At 36.4% G+C, this 22026-nt stretch overlaps 1 protein-coding gene across 4 annotated transcripts in view; it reads left to right on the top strand.

The window, feature by feature from the left end:
• aatka (apoptosis-associated tyrosine kinase a) overlaps positions 1–22026 on the top strand; it is a 58318-nt gene that overhangs the window by 22911 nt on the left and 13381 nt on the right. For 3 of the 4 annotated variants that reach the window (XM_067381446.1, XM_067381449.1, XM_067381447.1), the window contains exons 2-3: positions 8453–8586; positions 17651–17792. In XM_067381446.1, the coding sequence (XP_067237547.1) occupies positions 8453–8586; positions 17651–17792 (276 nt within the window). Of the gene's footprint in view, positions 1–5554; positions 5676–8452; positions 8587–17650; positions 17793–22026 lie in introns of those variants that run through there. The other variant, XM_067381451.1, reaches the window with a different exon arrangement.

Genomic DNA, 22026 nt, shown 5'->3' with positions numbered 1-22026 from the left:
TTAATGGAGCACATCAAATATTTTAAATGGAAGCTCAATTGCACTCGCTTGATGTGCAAAAGCCAATGTGGCTTGTTCTCACATGTCATCCAAGCATGGCTGAGCTTCCTTTTAGCATAATTAATGAGTGTTGATCAGTGTTTATGTGAATAAAAGCCTAAACTTAAACTTTTAATGCACTTCCAGTAGAAGGACAATTAGGTTTCATTAAAAAATATCGTCACTTGTGTTTTGAAGTAACTCTTTAACATACTAAAATGGTTGCCTCAAACTGGTAACACCAACATTAACTGGTTTTATTCACATAAAAAAAATCTTCAAATAAACCTAAATATATTAATTTATACCAGCAAAACGTTTTTGTGAGTTTTTATGAGTTAAATCAGGTGGAAATAGCTCATTTAGATAACAATGGTAGGTTACCACTTTTCACAATGTAGGGAGGTATAGGTATATTCAGACAGGATTCTCAAACGCCCCTTTTAACATTCAAACCTCAAGGAAGTGAATGCAAAAACTAAAACAAACAAACAGACAAAAAAACATTAAGATTAATCACAATTAAATATTGACAGCCCTAATATTTATGCCGATTAAAGGGGTGGTTGATTATGATCTCACTTTTTTAACTTTAGTTAGTCACACCGGACTGCTTCACAAACGAGGGTCAGTTCAATGCTGGATTTGCACAAAAGATTAACATGACGGCACATGCTAGTTGATGAGTTGAATCAACTCCACAGCAACTACATAAATTTATCCACTAACCATTCAGAAACATCCAGTTTCATTCTAAAAGTTGTAACTTCTTCCTGAATCTCTCCATCAGTGTCCGACTCTGGTTTGAACAATGTACGGCTGAACACCGTTACTGACAATCATCAAATTGGCTGCGTGAGATTCTCCAGCTTTGTTGTTGTTGAGCAACCGAAGCGTGAGATGTTATAGCTCCGCCCTCTTTTGGAAAGTTGCTGGGAGCAGCAGCTCATTTGCATTTAAAGGGACACACAATAAAATGGCGTGTTTTTGCTCACACCTAAACAGGGGCAAATTTCACAAGCTATAATAAATGATCTGTGGGGTATTTTGAGCTGAAACTTTACAGATACATTCTGGGGACACCAGAGACATTACATCTTGCAAAAGGGGCAATATAGGTCCCTTTTAATGTTTATTGTTTAAAGAGAACCTATTGTGCTTTTTTACATTTTGAAAATTTCTTTAGTGTGTAATGTTTGAGCATGACAAAGGTCTGCAAAGTTACAAAGCACAAAGTCACTCCAAAGAGAGTTATTCTCTATATCAGTGTTTCTTAACTCCCCGAAATGCCTTGATTGTAGTCTTGAGTTTACTTCTGGGAACAGAAATGTCACAATATTCCTCATTTAAATAATTTCCTGCGAGGCCTGGTTAGTTGCGTTAGTGTGTTGAAACTCGTGGTTATAGTAAGGGGCGTGACATTTCTGAAACACACTCAAAGCGGTTGACCAATCAAAACACACTGATCCAACCAACCAATCAGAGCACATTGTGCTTTACAGAATGAGGGACTTCATAGAGACAGGAACTAAACAAGGGTGCGTTTCCTGTACAAAACCAACTCGCTGCTTAACTACCATAGTTAGAAATTTCCCAAAACCGTCACAAATTTGTCGTTCAAACACATTGGTTAGTGTTACGCAGATGGTGGAGTAATAACTTCTTTTAATGAATCCGTTTAAGATTGAATTAATGCTATTTTTTGCTATAAATTATGGCCATGGCTTCTGAGGACTAATTCTCTTTTTTCTCAGTTATTTTGCTTTATTTCCAGTTTCAAATATAGGCACGTTCTTGCGTACTAGAGCACATATGCACATGCGCACACTTCAAAAACACAGCTTTAAATCTCTTAACAAACAAATTTGTATATATTCAAATTAAAACATATAGATTGTTATGAATGTGAGCTTGCTTATTTTTGGTCAAGATAAGGATTTATTAAGTCCAAAATGACAACATTTCTTCTACATTTTATTAACAAATTTCTGGAGGAGCACTTTTTAAAATGATCTATCCAATCATCACGTCATTCCACCCAGCAGACAGCAATCAGTAATCAACATATCTACCCAATCAGCATGAGTGCAGGACTGTAGATAGCATTTGTTCCTCAACAGTTTCTCAGCATCCCTCCACCACACTGTTTCCTCACACTTGCCTGGTTATCTTTCTAACCAGAATACGGGGAAAGTACTCTGGGTTCGGGCCAAATACCGACCTCGGAGCCCTCTCCTCAGACAGCTCGCCAAATACGCATACCTTTTACTTATCTGACTTATTTGTAAGTGTGAACTTGTGAACCACAGATCAAGAGCTGAAAACACTGACTTCTTGAACTATGCTGATAACAACGGAACTTGCGACCATAGTTGGCTAATATGCTTTTGGGAGCATTTCTGACAGACTGGGAAGAAAAATATTGGAAAAATAATGTGTTTTTTTGAACATTCAAGCATGAAATCCTATTCTAGCAGACCCCTAAAATAAATTCAAGACTTGTCCTCTTTAAATGTCAGCACCTAATTAACATTCATTAAGACAGCTTGTTTTGGTGACAACTGCTTCTATGCATACAGAAACTTTGCATACTGCGGAAGAAGCATGATAGTATGCGATTCCGAACACCTGTGCTACATCCTTCTCTTTTTCTCTTCATCATCTCGGCTCTGATCTCCTGTGTACACTCACACCCCAGGGAAGCAAAGCTATGTGTTTAGGAGGCTGTGTGAGAATGCTTGGGTGTGAGGGGGAAACCTGATGAAAGAGGGAGAGGAAAATAGAAAGAGCAGCTGATAATGCATCAGCAGAAATGTGTCATCATTATGAAAGGTGGGGGCTGAGGAGAGATTTGACAAAAAGCGAAGTGTAATACATGACGGGTCAGGTAACCAGCCTGTTACCATGGAGACGCGGGAGTGGGTGGGAGAAATGCTTTGGTGCACCCAACCCAACACGTTGCTGACCGTGTCTCTGCATGTGGTGTTGTGTACACACACATGCTCCGGTCACTGACATTGCCTCCTGTTCCAAAACCCACTGAGATGCCTACATAGACGGCTTTATTAGGGTGCAATAGTTGTTCTCCTGATGCTAACTAAGACTGTTTTAGTATGCAGCAGCATTATTATACCATCTTAGATGACTAATTTTGGCAAATTCTAAAACAGCATTATGTGTATCCTGAAGTCAATGCCATAATGCACTCCACTTAATCGTTTTGGGATCAGTGAGATTTTTAACACATTTAATCAGCAAGGACACATTTATAATGTTAAAACCTTACATGTATTTTGTACTAAGTATACAAATGCATTTACATATTTATGTGCCAAATAAAAATACCCTGCAATTGAACTTTTAGTATACTAAACTGGTATACTTAAAGTCTGCTAAATTGGAACAACTAATTTTGTACTTTAATTGTGATGAAGTAGTGCTGAGGTCCAACTGAAGATATACTTTTAAGTATAATTGATTGTGCTAAAGTGGAACTATTGCAAATATACTTTAGATACACTTTGAATATCTTGCATTTAAAGTGGCGGTTGATTATGATTTCAATTTTTTAACTTTAGTTAGTGTGCGTTTGAACATAAACAACATCTGCAAAGTTACGATGCTCAAAGTTCAAAGCAAAGCTAGAAATGTAAAGAAATACTACAACAAACGGCTGGTAGGGACTACAACAAGCTTCTTCCTGGGTTGGTGACATCACAAACCCTAAAATTTAAACCTGTCCTCTGAAATATGCAACAAAGGGGGGTGAGGCCATGTTATTGCAATACAGTATGTATCACAAATGCAATAGCATTTCATAAAAGCAAGATGACAACATAAGTTATAGCCATAATTAAACTAAACTATACCTGTTCTATCTTTATGCATCATATATTCTCTGGGCTCTGTAAGCATCTTACAACAGTTCCCACATGAGCAATTTATAGATTATCATGAAAGAATATGCTAATTAAGATAGTTAACTCCACATCAGATGCATAAATTCATCAGCTAACCATTCAGAAACGTCCTGTTGCATTCTACATGTTGTCACTTCTTCTTGAGTCTCTCCATCATTGTGCAACTCCATTTTGAATATAAAAGTCAGAACAGTTTCTCACATTCTCAGTGAGTCTGCGTGAGGTAATCTGAGCTGCTAACACAGCTCCTGAAACCCCGCCCTCTTCTTAGGGGCAGCAGCTCATTTGCATTTAAAGGGACAAACACAAAAACTGAGCGTTTTTGTTCACCCTCAACAAGTGGCAAATTTAACATGCTATAAAAATGATCTGTGGGGTATTTTGAGCTAAAACTTCACATACACACTCTGGGGACATCAGAGACTTATTTTACATCTTGTAAAAGTGGCATTATATGACCCCTTCAAAGACTGACATTATACAGAGAGCATAAAATCCTTATTATTAGCGATACTGAAAAAACATATTAGACATAATATTAAGAAATGTGTATTGTGCAATAAAGTTTAATTATAATTTTACATCAGTAAGTCTTAAGTGATATGTCAATAAATATGTTAATGGTTTTGAAGTACACTTAGTATGACTTGGTATGAAATAAAATCATGTATTTAACATTTTATTTATTTTTTTTTACTAAGGAAGATACAAATAAATGTTCTTTTAAAAATTTCTATTCATCAAATAATCATAAAAAAAGATTCAGTTTTCACAAATATATTAAGCATAACTGTTTACATTGATGATAACAAGAAATCATTATATTAGAATGAAATCAAATCATTATATTAGAATGAAAGGTCATGTGACACTGAAGACTGGAGTAATGATGCTGAAAATTCAGCTTTGTCATCACAGGAATAAATTACATTTTAAAATATATTCAAATAGAAAACATTTATGTTAAATAGTAATAATATTTCAAAATATTACTGTTTTTACGGCATTTTTGGATCAAGAATAACAGACTTTTTTCAAAAACATTTTGACAGGTAAATATATTATTAAGTAAGAATTCTCCCTAAGAAGACAGCTGCCTACATTGGTAGTATACAGCAGGGCAGCTCAATAGGTTTTGGTACAGAGCCCGTCAGAGTTTTGTTTTGTTATATTTGTGTGTGTTTATACCATCCCATGCCTATTTCTGTTTCAAGGCACTGACCTTTCAACCCACATGAGCCATGACAGATGTCATATGTGGAACATGGTGTCCACAGTGACATGTGTCAGCATATCAGCAAAACAAGCCACTTCCTCCTCCATTTCAGGACACGTGGCCTTTGTGGTGAAGAGTTTTGCAGATCTGGATGTTCATGCACTTTTCAACTGAGAGAGAGAGAAGACATGTTTATCTTTTGTGTGTGTGTCTTTGTCCCCTACTGACAGCAGGATTATGGTGAAAGTCAGATTAAATCTCAGTGGTCCAAAATGTGACACCTGCCCCTGCGGTGTCCTTGTAATGACAGAGTGTGAAAAGGCCTAAATGCTGTTGGCCTGAGTCCCATCGCTTCTGCTTCATTAGCATACAACCAATCAAACTGGACAGCTGGGAGGCAGGTTTAAACGGCAACAATTTTACCTCGAATTTTGTCCTTCTTTGGGGAGATAATCATTATCTGGCAGCATTTTACCAATCTCTTCTTTTCAGAAAATCAGGTAGGACTAGTGGGTACATGTCAGTGTAATTTTTATTCATGAGCCAAGCTGATTCGTTCCCACTGTACGTCTCTGGATTTTATATGCATCAATTGATGTGTATCTTTACAATTAAGGAGTAATGCTTTTTCTTTATAATTTAGGCCTTTTTCTCACATAAAGCTATAGAGTGATACGGAAGTGAGTGCTAAAATCCAGAAACGAGTTAGCCTTTTGCACTTCCGGTTCCATTGTCCAGAAGTCAGTAGTTTTTTGGTTAAATGCCTGAAATAAGGTCAGCGGGTAACACAAGGTTTTTTTCATCTTTTAGTAAAATACATCAGTAATACCACACATGATTTTTGTGATAGTTGTGATGTGTCTTAAAAAAGGCTCCCTAAATAGTCCCTAAATGGAACTATGGGGGACATTAAATGTCATCTCGACGAAAAGGTAAATTCATCTGCTCACGAGTCTGCCTTCACAGCCTTGTTGTGTTTATACTATAAAGATTGATCAATTTGTTTGAAGCTTAATGGTGGTGACACTGAAGTCGCGTGAGTGCACTGTAGTTCGTTTATAGTCTACGTGTAGTGTTTTACGTTTGGAAATTGTATTTCGGCTTCAAAATTCATAAAAGTTGTGTTCATTTGTGAAAATTAACTTACTGAACAAAACATAAGAAAGAGTTAGTAAAGAGCTTATTTTCTGCAATAATTCAAAAGCCAATGGAAATGTTAAAGGAACCTGGATAAAGCTAACTTTTGGGTTGGCCTACAAAATAACATCCCTGCACTCAGAAGACTTGAAATATAGAGCACAAGTTGCATTGATTTACTTTTATGGTACTTTTATGGTGCGTTTTGTCCATTTTGGAGCCTGGCAGTGTGAATGCCATCCATTTTGGTGTATGAAAATGAACAGCATAGGCATTCTGCAAAATAATTATTTATTTTTTTTGCCATACAGGTTTTCAGTGTCAATAGGGTAAAAAAAATATAATATGGCAGAATTTTTGTTTTTGGATGGATGTCCTTTAAAGATTGCATTCTCAATTTAGATTTTATTAGTATACAGCCAATCAAACGGCAGAGCATAGCCTCACCTTTCCTTTAACAGCCATATCGCTGTCTCTCACTTCATTAACTGATAACAAGCAATTTGCGATTCATTATAAATAACAAGTGAGTCATCTTGTATCTATGCTTTTGAAACCTATACTGCATCATCATGCCAACTGTCTGCATCAGTGATTCACCTCAACAAGAAAAGCAGATTTAGCTTCTATTAGCTCTGGTTTCTTCATGGACAAGTGATCCATTCAAATGTGATGCCCACCAAATCAAATTACTGACAGCAGCCGCATACTGCTGTTATGAAACATTTAGATAACCTGTGTTATTGTCTTATCAGCTGTTAATAGTCTCTCCCTTCGTAAAGGCTAAGTGAAAATGCAATTTAATTTTCTCTGTAATCGCTGTTCTATTTTTTCAGGTGTTTTATTGTTTTTATTTATTTATTTAGCAAATTTTCCGATTTTGACTGAAGGTTATGAAGACAAACAATTTGCTAACACTTTATAATAATTCTTTCATTAACATTAGTTAACGTGAACACTATTTCTACAGCATTTATTAATCTTAGCTAATGTTAATCTCATCATTTACTAATACATTTTTAAGAACAAATGTTGTATCCGATAACATTAATGCACTTCATGAACATAAACATTTGTATTAACTGACATTAAGAAAGGTTAATAAATGCAATGAAAACATATTGCACTGTAAAAAAAAAAAAAATCCCTGTAAAATTTACGGGAAAAAAAGGCAGCTGTGGTTGCCAGAACTTTACTGTAAAAATGCGGTAGCAACATTTTAGGTTTTATGAGACAGCATTTAGTTTACTGTCTATTTTACAGTTCAAAGCCATATGATTTAAAGGTTTATATTGTAATAATTATGGTTCATAACTGTTTATTTTACACACTGTAAAAAAATTCTGTTAAACTTACGGTAAAAACCAGCTGTAAAAAATGATCGTGGATTTAACAGTGAAAAACAGTTAATTGGTTTACAGAAAGTTTCCATACTGGGGGGTTGAACGACTTCAGATTTTTAAAGTTGACATTTATGTGATTAAAGTCGAGTCGACGACGACTAGTCAATGATGACGTCATTAATGAACAAATAAGGGTCTGTTCACACAGAACACGCTTTTCTATTCCAATGCGCTACTTTTCCATTGTTTTCTATGTAAACTCGCACTAGACAGACATGTATGACTGGTGCGCTCGTGTCTTTCGTCTTTTGTAGCATCTTGCACATGACACGGTATTCTAAAAATGCACCGCTCAAGTTCAAATCAGTTCAACTAAAAAAAAAAAAAAAGTGTCTCGAGACCATGTGTTTTTCCCCCATTCCACTGCCGACGTCCTGCGTTTTTGAAAGCAAAAATGCGTTCTGTGTGAAGACTGAACCTCGAGCTGAGACTCAAATACGGGTTGCCTTGTGCACAGCTATGGAAAGATATGATAAATATTGCTCCTACATAACAGCTGATTTTTATCAGTACTTTTGTTTATGGCTAGTTATATTTCTCACAGATTTCTGTTCTAGATCAGAACAATCAGGACTGTATTTCGAAAACATTTTTGGTTTGGATCTGTTTATGCACTAGAGGCACATAAATGACACATTTTACCTTTTAACATTGTCAATGAGCCTTTATGCACTGACGTCTGTGGTTTGGAGTCCAGTAGCAGAGTTTGACACCGAATGTGTTTTTGTGTACCCCAGGTGGCTCCCCGCTGAGTGAGCTGTCATGGCCGTCCTCTCTGGCAGTGGTGGCTGTCTCCTTCTCTGGCCTCTTCACGTTTGTCTTCCTCATGCTCGCCTGCCTGTGCTGCAAGAAAGGGGACATCAGCTTCAAGGTGAGATCTCAGTCCTCATTAGTCATTTCATCCATCACAAGGGCCCCCCAAATTAAAGGAAGATGAGAAATTAATGTCTTCTGCGGCACCTCATCCTCATTTTTTGTAGGCACGTCAATCAGTTCACTCAAGTCTTTTCAGCTACCTATTATCATTTTTGTTTAATGTCACCTTGTTTCTTCCTAGAAGTACATCATGTCATTCAGCCTGATTGGTTTGATTTGTCCTTCTAGTCATGTACACATGTACTTACAAAGCCTCACAAAGAAAACGTCAATCTTGCGGCGCTTTTCAGTGAAAAACAAAAAATGACTCTGTTTTCTTTTTATTTTGAGGATTAAAGCCTCCATTTAATTCTGACCATCTTTGTTCTTGCTACTTCTGTATTGTGCATCCTTTAAACACGAAAAAACCTGAAGATAACTTAGATTTCTGAAATAAACTATAAAACAGAAGCATCGCACAATTAGTCTTAATGTTTGCTGTTTTAATAGACTCTGTCCAAAACTTTGTGAGCTACTTCCTTAGGCAGCATTTCTTAAAGGCTGTTTAAAAAGTTTGGCAGCATGATGATCCTGTCTTCTACGTTTCCTAGTCAAAATATCAAGAAGTATTGCATGCATCCTTTGTGGAGGTGGCAATCTGAGTGAAGATAAATATAAGATGGCAGACAAAACAAAAGAATTAATTATAAATAAAGTTATAAATAATTCATGCAGTACTCAGAAGTGCTGATTAAAACTACTTAATTCTAATTAACATAGATTGATACTGTATATCAGTGATGTCAGTTAACTACAATCAAGGTATAGCAAGTTCATTCAAAGGCGCCATTCAATTTTACAATATTTCATGACAGTATCAATTTAATTAAGTGTAGAACGACAGACGAGAGAAAGACAAAACTGCAGTTAAATATTAACCAACAGCATCAGCCAATTAAAAAAAAAAAAAAATAATCACATAGCTATGGAAATAAAATAACAAAAAAAGTTAGCTTTTACCTTCTGATTCTATAGGATAAAAGCAAGAATTTACTCAATTAAGGTGAAATCTCATAAGTTGGTGAAGTCCATTCATCTGCTTGGAGTTTATTTACACTTTTAAATGCTACAAGTGAATTTAGGCATCACAACATTATAATTAGGGTGACCAGATTTCTCATGGTGGAATACGGGACGAGTGTGCAATATGACCATGATATAAGAAATTTTATTTCATTATATATATATATATATATACACTGCCCTCCAAGAGTTTGAAAACACCCCTGGAAAGGTCTGGTTTTGGACGATATCAGCATAAATCCTTATAATTTTTTGGTGCAAATACATTACAGTAACTTGACATTATCCAGCAATAATAATTTTCATGTGTTCATTTCATTTCATTACATAATAATGGCAGTATATACATGTCAAAGTCAGACATGCCCCTTTGCCAGCTGTGATGCTGGTTACTGGTTTAAACTTGGCCCAGGTTTGTAAAAGATTTTTGGGTCAGCACACCTTAATAGCTTCAACAATTGATTGCCAATTAAGTTTAGAATACAATTAAATAATTAGAACCCAGTTTAGGTCAGATAGCTGCTAATGCTGGATATTTTGATGACTCAAAAATTTAAGTTTTTTTCTATGTATAAACTGTTTATGTAATAAAATGTGTTTTTATAATTTGTGTTGTCCCTTACCAGTGCAAAATTATCACAAATTAAAAAGGATTCATGCCAATATTGTCCAAAACCCCACTTTTCTAGGGCGTTTCCAAACTTTTGGAGGGCAGTGTAGATGTAAATATTTGTTATATATTGTTATATAAAAAGAAATTTAAAAACAAGTTACAAACAATACAACAAATACGACAGAGATTAAACTTGTTTTTTCACATTTGAATATACTGACAAATATTTAATTAGGCTACTGTCCCTTTAAGACCGAATCCATGGATGTAATATAGGCTACTGACACATTTCCTGTTTTTACCCACCTGTTTACGTCCACTTAACCGACTGTATTTACGTGAGATACTCCACACGATGGACATTTTGAAAAACTATGTGTGCATTTGACCATTCAGGCGCGAGGAGAACTGATCGCGCGAAAGAGAGAGAGAGTGCGTGAGAGAGAGGCTTCTGGTCTGTGTTATTCAGCGTGATTCCGCCTATCCCGCCTTCACTAATCGATAACGAATTGTGATTGAATGGTAACTTTGTTCTATGACGAATTGATTAGGCTGTTCTTGTGTGACAGAACTCCATCACCCAGTTGAAAGATGAAATACGGGACAAAACATTATTTTTTTCTTAATAAGTCGGGACACTAAAAATAGAGCTGAAATACGGGACTGTCCCGGGAAAAACGGGACGTCTGGTCACCCTAATTATAATCTACAGCATGACAATGGATATTCATTTGGGGCTTTGCTAAAGATTACATTTAACACCATTATTAATTTTAGTGTTTTCAAAGACTAAGCATTAGATGATGCAAAAATATTATAAATGTAAAAATGAAAATGTTCAAATCCCTTATCGACCAATGTACTTTGCCATTCAAACGGTTGGAGTCATTTTTTTTTTTTGAAGAAGAAGAAATTAATATATTTATTGAGCAAGGATGTTTCATTACATTAAAATATTGATCTGTAGTGTATCTAATATATGGATACCAATAATAATAATAATAATAATAATAAACTGACATGAAACTAATACACTATCCGGCCAAAAAAAGTCAGTCAAATAGGCAAATGCTTAAGAGTAAATGATTGAATTGATTATTATGTTTCTAGCATGTTTTATGTTTGTCAGCAGTTCTTTTAACCCTAAAAGATGGAGTGTGTAGCTTTTCATTTCTTAAACAACCATGTAGGAAGACACATCATGGTCATATTCCAGGATGACAATGTCAAGATTCATCAGGCTCAAATTGTGAAAGAATGGTTGGGATGGAGCTTGAAGGATCATTTTCACACATGAATTGACACCTCTGAGTCCAGACCTTAAATTCATTGAAAGTCTTTGGGATGTGCTGGAAGAGACTTTACAGAGTGCTCACCTCTTGCCTTGTCCAAAAATTGATGCACCTCTTGATGGAAATAGCATCACAACATTTATGTAGTGTCTTCACAACATGATGCGTCTTCCTACATGGTTGTTTAAGAAATGAAAAGCTACACAATCCTTCAATTAGGGTTTGAAGAACTGAATTATTCATACTGATAATGCACCATGCTGCTGCATAGCCAGACCTTCAGACTGATGACAAAAGGTCTGAACTCCTCGCAGCTTTCATTGTCAAAGGACTGCCTAAGGGGATGCCTGACTGACATGTAACGCAACCAGTCAGAGTTTATTTTTTTCCTTGTCATGTTTAGGGTTGTGAAAATGTGAAGTTGATGTTCCTACAATAAGACTGGTGTGCATCTAATAAATGATTCATTCAAGAAAGTTGTGCAAGTTTACTGCAACAATGGTGCCGCAAACTTCACATATTTTTGAAAATCCAGCATTTATTTGATACTAATAAGCACTCATTGTCACAGTTGTAAACACAAAGGCTTTCTTCTTCCATGAGGGGGTTTGGCATTACGACGGCTTTGTTTCCAGGTGGATTGTTAAAGAATGAGACACACATATCTCGGAAATCCTGCAGAATTCAACCAATCACATTGGTTGTGTTTCCCACTTTGTGTGCCTTATGCATCAGACGTTCAGCTTACAGTCTGTGGACGTGATGTCTGATGCTGAAACTAAAGGCCCATTCACACCAAGAACGATAACTATAAAGTTAACTATAATGATAACTATATTTGCATCTACACTAACGAACGATAATGGTCTGTTTATTCTAAGCTCAGTAGTTTGAAAGTGTGTAGTACATGTTTTTGCTGTTCTTGTTGCACTTACACAGCTTTAACCAGCAGATGTCCTCAGCATGCTATGTTTCGAGTGAATAGCTAGTGTAATCGATCCGATCTAACAGTGAATTTAGCTGACGAAGTCAATATAGTGGAATAAACGGCTAGTCTTTTTCACTGCAGCTTCAAAGGAAGCAAGACAATGTTGTCGAAACTAGTGCTATTTTACGTTGCATTTTTGCTAGCCTGGCATAATGATCTCATTACTTTTCACCATTTATTCCGAGGGTATGACCGATTGTTTTCCATATATCCATTTTCAAAGCCACGGTTGTGGCTTTTTCTGGACCTCGGCAATTAACTTCTCCGTTATACCGTCCGCCATTTTAAATGCGCGAGCACTTAAATTAGAACGGATTCTGATTGGCTGTCAGTGTTTTATCATTCAACAGCTGGAAAAAAATCATTTTGAAAGTGATCCCAACGATATTGTTTCTCTATATCATTATAGCTGTGGTGTAGATACTGCTATTCTTTTATATTCAGAACAATTTTTAGAAATATATCTTTATCGTTATATTTAAAATTATTGTTCTTGGTGGGAACAGGCTTCAACATCTGAATCTATTGCAAGTGGAGTCAACCATATGCATCGCATTCATTTCAGTCAGGATGCTGCATTATAAGGCATATTCTCATGTAGGCAGCAGGGCAGATCACCAGGTTTAGGAACAGAGTCATAGCATTTCTTTATGAAGAATGGCACATCGAACCCAGCATGGCTCTGATACATGGGGTGATTTTGCTCAGGTGCCTGATAGAATTAGATTTTGCTCAGCAAGAACAAAAATGAGAGGGACCATGAATGTTTGACAGAGAATATAAACAGACGGGGACAGAAGGATAAGTTGTTATCAGAATTGGTTTTGGTAACACACAGTTGAGGATTAATGTAAGCAGGCTGTTTATGTCCTCATGCACAGCAGTAGTGGGCGAATGGCACATCATAAGACCCGTCGCAGCACACAGCTACAGTCCGTTAATATGCTGCCCATAAAGCCCTGCTTCTGTACTGTCTGTTTTTAATAGGATCGTCTCTAAGGGACTGTGTGAGTGGGTGGACGGTTTGTCCGTGTCTGTCCCACACTGGGCTGTCTGTGGCAGACTGCGAACATGGTTCAAGTCCAGGGATCATGTATAATTACCATGGCATTTGGTGTTCTGTGGAAATCACAGGGATGCCACCCTGTGGAGAGTCTGTCCATGTTCGTATGGGCGTTCAGACAGAAAACAAGCTGACCTTCCTTGTGTGTGAATTTCTAGCTTTACGTGCTCTTTCTAGCTCATTAAATTAGCAATTAAGCCTAATTACCTATATTAGTACATTGTAAATTTCAAAATAAAACTGTTATCGTGATATGGCTTAGTGCAATTGTAATATCACACACACTGTGATTTAATTAAATAAGTATGTGCGCTCCAGAGTGGCGCTGCTCATCTAGATGTGTGCAGCCCATGATACAATACTTCACCAGACCACAAATTGTCGCATGCAAAGTGCAGAGCTTCACTTCGAAACCAGCAGCGCATACATCCGTTTGCAACCTGTCTTGCAACTAGACATATATTAGGCTTTTCGAACAAGAAAAAAAATGTAGGACTTGATTTTTTTTCCATGGGGAATATATTGGATGGTTCACTCACATGAAAAAAACAAAAACATAATGATTAAAGATTAAGCAGTTGAATGAATTTGGTTTAATTTTAGTCCATTCTACTTCCTTGAATTACAATTCTGCATCCTGTCCTTTACCCTAACTGAAATTCAGGAGCTGAATTGACATTTAAAAGGCATCTTAATTCTGAATGGTGCACAAACCTACACTGTACCCTGGTGGAAACATAATATGTTTCTATAAGGAAACACTAAAATCGCTCACATAATGCTCAGTAACATTGCCAAGGAGTGGGTGGCATTTGCAGTATCATGTGAGACCAGACCACATCTTTTCATCCTGATTTCACATGGGTCTCTGTAACAGACAGTCATGTTGGTATTAAATGTGACTAAAGCCTCTTTAGGGATTTGTGTATATTGTGAACGAGTAGCAAACGCTGCCGACGAAGTGAGACAGCTGCTCTTCCTGAATGGAAAGCAGCCTTTGCTCCCCGGAGCTACAACTATTGCTGGAGTCTAATTGAAATGAGTTGGCTGCTTCACACTGGCGTACTTTTCATCAAGATGTTTGAGGTTCTTATTGTGCATCTGTTGGGAAGTAACTGATTGTATGGCTGCAGTCCATTATGGTCTGATATCATGTGCCAATATCAAACTGGCACTGAAAACATGCTGCTTTCTCAGGGACACGTTCTACTGTATGTCTCAATAGACATTTGTCATAGTACATTTGACTGGTTAGCTTTGACAGTTAATCCCTGCTGGTAGATGGCATATTACAGTATGTGGGTACACAGGATTTTTCTTATTAGAATGTATAGTAGATGCCGTATTTATTTTGATGCCGATATAATGATGGAAATATAGCTTATAATATGTTCAATCAAAATATTTTTTTAGTCCACTGTAAAATTGACTGGGAACCAATAGTAGTGGCCAAAAGTGATATCCGGATGGGATACTTGTTTTTAATGACCCAACAAGTTTGATTAAATCATCAAAATATGAGGAGGAAAAAAAAAAAAAAAAAAAAAAAATATATATATATATATATATATATATATATATATATATATATATATATATATATATATATATATATATATATATATATATATATATATATATAATTTATTTATTTATTTTTAAATATGAGGAAAGCACAAAACACTAAACTTGGTTAAGGTATTTATCTGACAAAACTATTTGGCAAAAAAAGCAAACTACAGCTACAGGTTTTATTTTAATATGCAATCCATCCATCCATCCATCCATCCATCCATCCATCCATCCATCCATCCATCCATCCATCTATCTATCTATCTATCTATCTATCTATCTATCTATCTATCTATCTATCTATCTATCTATCTATCTATCTATCTATCTATCTATCTATCTATCCATCTATCTATCTATCTATCTATCTATCTATCTATCTATCTATCTATCTATCTATCTATCTATCTATCTATCTATCCATCTATCCATCCATCAAACAACCATCCATCAACCATCCATGCATCCATCCATGCATCTAACCATCTCTATCTATCTATCTATCTATCTATCTATCTATCTATCTATCTATCTATCTATCTATCTATCTATCTATCTATCTATCTATCTATCTATCTATCTATCTATCTATCTATCTATCTATCTATCTATCTATCTATCTATCTATCTATCTATCTATCTATCTATCTATCTATGCTGCTTAATATTTTTGTGGAAACCATGATACATTTTCATCAGGATTCTTTGATGAATAGCAAGTTCAAAAGAACAACATTTATTTGAAATAGAAATCTTTTGTAACATTATAAATGTCTTGAAATCTTAAAAGGATGATGAGCAGGCCAACATCTTATTCTCTTCATCATATCATGCACATAAAACACTTGGAACCAGCAGCTACCTTCAAATGAAAGTTTTTATCGACTGCTGGTGAATAAAGATAAACTGCTGCCTTCTCTTCAAATATGTCCTTTTAGTACTTTAGTAATGCACACATTATGCATGAATAACAGATTGAAGTATGAAATATTTATATGGACTGTGTGAATTAAGTAAATTACTTTGCACCCTCAAGTGGTTCTAAATGATATTGCATCAATTTGCCTCACAGCCATCCACTGCCAATGATAAACACCCTATTAGCAGAATGCAGTTCAGTATAGATTTGCTATTAAGAGCTTGTTTTACATTGAAAGCAGCAAAAGGTTACATTTTATGGTTCCATACAATATGCACACAATCAAAGATATTTTTTTAATGTAGGAAAAGGGTGATCTTCCCATCTGATGCAAGAAAAATAGAGAAATGGCTGTCTTCCTTCCTCAGCAAATCCTTTTTCAGTCAGAGAACAATTGTAACATTACAAAAATAAATATTGTACTTCTTAAAATAGGTGAGGTACTACAGCAGAAGATGAGATATTGTCCGTTATAATCAGACATACAATGAATATGAGGATATGCAAGAAAAGAGAAATACAAAAGTCACAGTTGAAGAATCGGCTCCCCTCCTGTTCATGAGTATAGGAATGTAAATTGAATTTGGCCACAGCCAATTTGAATAGGAATTTCAATTGGATTAACATAAAAGGAATTTAATGAATTACAAATCATAGAAATTCATTACAGTCACACAGCAGATTCCCAGAACTGCTCCTACTCATTTCTGTCAACAGCAAAACTGATGGAAAGAAGGTAAATGCCTTTATCTTACTGATTATAATACATAATGTAAATTTAATTTAGGAACTGCCACAAATTTCATCATACACGTCATACTGTAAAATAGATTTTTGTATTTTTTGCAGAAAAAGACTGTAAAAAAGCTACAGTAAAACATGTTAATTGGTTAACAGTATGTTATATAAAGTGAAAATTGAAAATTATATAAAATTGCATTATATGTAATGTAATTTTACTAAATACTATTACATTTTATGATGAAAAACTGTAAAGGACATTCCCAGAAGCTTTAATTTAGTGCTCAAACAGCTCCAAACATTACTGTATTACATATAAATGAAATATTTAAAATTAAAAACATTTCTCATTTTGAATACTGAAATATTACTTAATTTAAAAGTATTCATATATAAAATTCTGCATCCTGTTTACTACCCAATTCCCAAATCAGATCAAATACAAGAACTGAATTCACGTTGGTTATGACACAGATTCAATACTACAATCAAATTCCCCAACACATATGCTCAACAATAGTCAGACTGTGTGAGAATAAGCCAATATGTGGAGCTGTGGGAGGTGAATGCCCATAGGTTATTGGGTCCAAGCAAATGATTTCAAAATGTGGCATTCAGCGTTCATAACACAAGAAATAACACATGAGAGACTTTCATCTGCCATCATACTGTGACAAAAAGACCATTAAAATTCCATATTAATTTCCCAGTATGCGTAAAGTAATAGTGCTGAAGTAATATTGTCACTGTAAATTTCCTGCCTGTTTCGGAATTGTGTCATTGATTCTCTGTGCTTTTGTTCCCTGCAGGAGTTTGAAAATACGGAGGGGGAGGAGGCCCAAGCTGGCCTTTCCACTTTAGCCTCCCCCAGCTCTCAAAACGACCCCGAGGTTTATATCCTGCCTCTCACGGAGGTCTCACTACCTGTGTCAAAACAGCCCAGCAAGTCATGTAAGAATCTTGTTTTGTTCATTATTTACTCACCCAACACAAAAGGAGATGTTTTGAAGAATGTGTTTTCCATGGAATGAGTGCTGGTCATGTGATTCAAAATGGCATTTGACATTTTTTTAATGGAAAACATGATTTAGAGTAGACTTACTGCCTAAAGGCGCAGATATACTCATGGCAAAGTCCGTTTTCATTATTTGCTCAAGGGGTAAAAAGAAGTTTGAAATCATAAGCAGTGATATAGCAAACATTCCAATGTCGCTTGCACAGTGTTAGTTGAATATGTAAATATGTGCTGCGCGCTTTCCTCTTAATTACAAAATAAACAACAACAATGCCAGTGTTACTTTCAACTAGAATTTCACCTTTAATTTCTACTATAAAGTGGCTCTCCAATGTGTTCATGCTTTACTTGCGACTGACCTCGATGGACTGAACAGAAGAAATGAACCGGAGAAGAGTTTCACATCAAAGAAGGCGGAGCCTCACAGCCACACCCACCTATTATGTAATCACCACAGACCAATGGTAGTTTGAAGGTTTTTACCAGTCGGAGTAAACTCCCGAAAACTGTTTTAAACAGTTCAAAATGATGTCACACTGGTTCATTATTCGATTTTGAAGTACACCAGGGCCTGAATGAACACACTGTGTGTTAACAGTGGTGTTTATAGCTCTTCATTGTCAGCACTGAGCATTCAAACATTGCTGGCAGATCGCTGGTTGTGTTTCTCATTAATAAACAATACTGGAAGTGGAGTGCCACACTACTCTGATATTTGTCCCTCACATTCCTAACGGCCTTGTGACAGGAAGAGTAAAGAACAGGACATCTCTCTGTGCCCATTGTGAACGGATGGTTCCGGAAAAAGAGCAGTGGCCTTGTTTATGTTCTCACAGCACAGAGAGGGGTGGAGAGCGAATCGTCTCTGGAAGCAGAACACACATCTGTCAGTTGCATAATGCACCATGAGACCGGCCCAAAGGACTCCTGGCATGATGGATGCATGTGAACTGGACTGCAGAAGGGAAGGGAAGTTATTAATGCATGGAGCACTAGAGAGTACAGATGGAAATGAAGCTGTTTTTACCAACAATATATAACAGATAACAGATATGAAACATATGTGTCCTAAACCCAACTTGGCTGTAGGCTTTCATCTCTTTAGATGAGATGAATTGATTTGTTAGTGGTGCTTGCTAAGGTAAACTACAATTACAATAGCTCATATTTGGGGTTAAAGTATTTTTGTCAAAGAAATTAATACTTTTATTCAGCAAGGAGGCATTACAGTATTCAAAAGTGACAGTAAAGAAATGTATAATGCTACAAAAGAAGTCTATATTAAAAAAATGAATTTCTTTTGCAGTTTCAAAGAATCAAAAAATGTGTTTCTTGAGCATCAAATCATCATCTCAGAATTATTTCTGAAGGATCATGTGACACCGAAGACTGGATTTGATGATGCTGAAAATTCAGCCTTAACATCACAGGAATAAATTACACTTTAACATATATTAAAATAGAAAACAGTTATTATAAATTGTTATATTATTTCACAATATTAATGTTTTTACTTTGTTTTGGTCAAATAAATGTAGCCTTGGTGAACATAAGAGACATTCAGCAACAACAACAAAAAAAAGTATTATATATATGTATATATATAAATATATATATATATATATATATATATAGATATATATATATAATATTTTTTTTTGCTGAATGTCTCATATATATATATATATATATATATATATATATATATATATATATATGTAACGAGGTTAGTAGATATGGGAAGAAGGAGGCGGGAACCGGCGAACATTCAACGTAACTTTAATTAAAAAATAAACAAACAACAAAACAAAAGTAATGCCGGCAGACCCTCGCGGACGTCTGCCGGCCACACAAACATAATAAAACATAAAATAAAGTCCAGGCCTGGTCCTCTCTCATCCTCCACGGTCGTCGCTCCTCCTTTTATGCTCCCGGAGCTCCTCCGTGAGACTCAAGGCCGGTGCGCCTCCCAGGTGATGCTTGTTATCACTTGCGTCACCGGCCTCGCGCCGTTCCCTCACGGCTCTCGCCCGCCCTGGTCGCCACAATATATATATATATATATATATATATATGCATTTTTAACTTTTTTGTAGCCTAAACACTGAAAAGATCAGTAGTTTTTCATAATTTTTCATAATTTAATCTATTGTCATATGCCATGTGACATTTATTATTTAGATAACTTAAAAATGTCCATCCTCTCTTTCCAAACCAGTGGAATACACTGCTACTGATGTAGATACACCAGACATTGACATACTTTTGAACAAACTGATCTGATTTATTTAATCCAAAAGATCAGATTTGAAAAACAAACCTTAATGGGATATTTTCCATCTTAATTGTCACCTAGAAACAACTCAGGACACCCTAGAAACAGCAAGCTAATGCACAAAACCCTTAGCAATTGGATAGCAACACCCTGGCAACCACTCACAATGCCTTGGCATAATGGCAGAGAGTTTTGCACGGGCAAACAACATTCACATTTTCTTCAGGAATGATAAAAATCTACTGAGTGTATTACATATAATTTTGCTTCAAGTCAAACCCAATGGCTCAGTGGCTGACTGTCGTGGGTGAATCCGTGCAATTCAGGTTTTCTCCCTATGACTCACACGCTCTGTCTGCTTAGAGCATCAGGGGAGGGTGGGGGAGACATCAGGATGCTGGAATGAAAGCAGGGATTGGACAAAAGAGTTTTAGGAGCCAGCCAATAGCTTCTGGACTGTTCGTTGCCTGTGGTTACAGCCATGTGATTGGTCCAGGTGTTGCAGAGCGAGAGGGTAGCACTGAGTCCCTCGTGATATTGAGAAGGGCTCGGTCATGGTTGGACCGCTCCCTTTCCGTCCTCCCCCTCTTTCTCCTCTTCATCCTTGTGCATGTTGTGTTAATGCAAAGAGCTGGAAATTAACACTTGACTGAATGCAATGAAGTAAAACCCCCACACTTGAATGTCTCTGATGTTTTTTCACTCCTAAACTACATTTCCAGGTTTTCACTGACTATGACATAAGCTTCAATCTGAAAGAGAATGAGCATGGATAATCAGAGAAAAAGGGTCTCACGATTATGTCCATAAACTGCCTTCAGTCATGGAGTGGACACTTCAATTCAAAAGGAGCTTATAGAACATGCAAGGTTTAAGGCAAGGTTTCTTAACACTGTTTTTTAGGGTTGGAGGTAAACTCTGCAGGACAGTGGACCTCGAGGGACAGAGTTGAGAAACCCTGGTTTAAGGGAAACATTTCTATCACTTATTTTCCCTGGGAATTGAACCCAACATGCTCTGCCAATTGTTTAGCTAGTATGGTAACAATCGCTGTAACTCACAATGTAGTTAAAGTCATCATGAAATGGAAATTGTGACTCTTCTTTCCAATACAAGTGAAACAGCTTCGCGAACAATAAAAAAGTGGGACTTCATTTTGGCCACGTACACACTGCAGCTAAATTCGATTGTCAGTTCACCTTTTAGTGCTTAATCGTGTTCTGTACACACACAGTTCAGTAAAATATGGGAGTGACAACCGCATTCTACAACCGAATTAACTCCCGAAAAATACAGGTAGTGACGACCGCATTTACAGAAATTATATGCAGTGTGTACGGACCGAACTGAACAACTAGTTGTTAATGACGTTTTTTAACGTTCATCGGAGATGTGTCCAGGGTTGCCAGGTTTTCACAACAAAACCCGCCTAATTGCTCAAAACTAGCCCAATCGCATTTCAGTGGGGGTCCCACTGTAAAAATTGCGTTCCGGGGAGTAAAATCCACTTTTTTGGCGGGGCTCCCCTAGTAAAATTCACATTCAAGGGGTAAATATCATGTTATTTGGGGTCGATTCAACCTGCGGACATGAAAAACAACCCGCGGAAACAGTGTAAAAGTAGCCCAATTCCACGGGAAAACCGCAGACTTGGCAACACTGGATATGTCTTTCTTCTGTATGCGCCTGTAAATCCACATGGAAAGCACAAGCCTCGACTCATTCGAGTTGCCAGATCTAGCTAGAAAAATCAGTGAACAAGAATAAGCCCCATAATAAACCGAAATAAATCCAAATGCTTTATGCTGAAAATATGACCAATATATTGTGATTCATGTCTGCTCACTTTAATAACTCAATAAACCCATTCGCTTTGAGACGAGCTTAAACAACAA

This window comes from Chanodichthys erythropterus, chromosome 3 (genome assembly GCF_024489055.1).
Source record: "Chanodichthys erythropterus isolate Z2021 chromosome 3, ASM2448905v1, whole genome shotgun sequence".
Classification (NCBI taxonomy): Eukaryota; Metazoa; Chordata; class Actinopteri; order Cypriniformes; family Xenocyprididae; genus Chanodichthys; species Chanodichthys erythropterus.
This window is presented reverse-complemented; position numbering and strand designations above follow the sequence as displayed.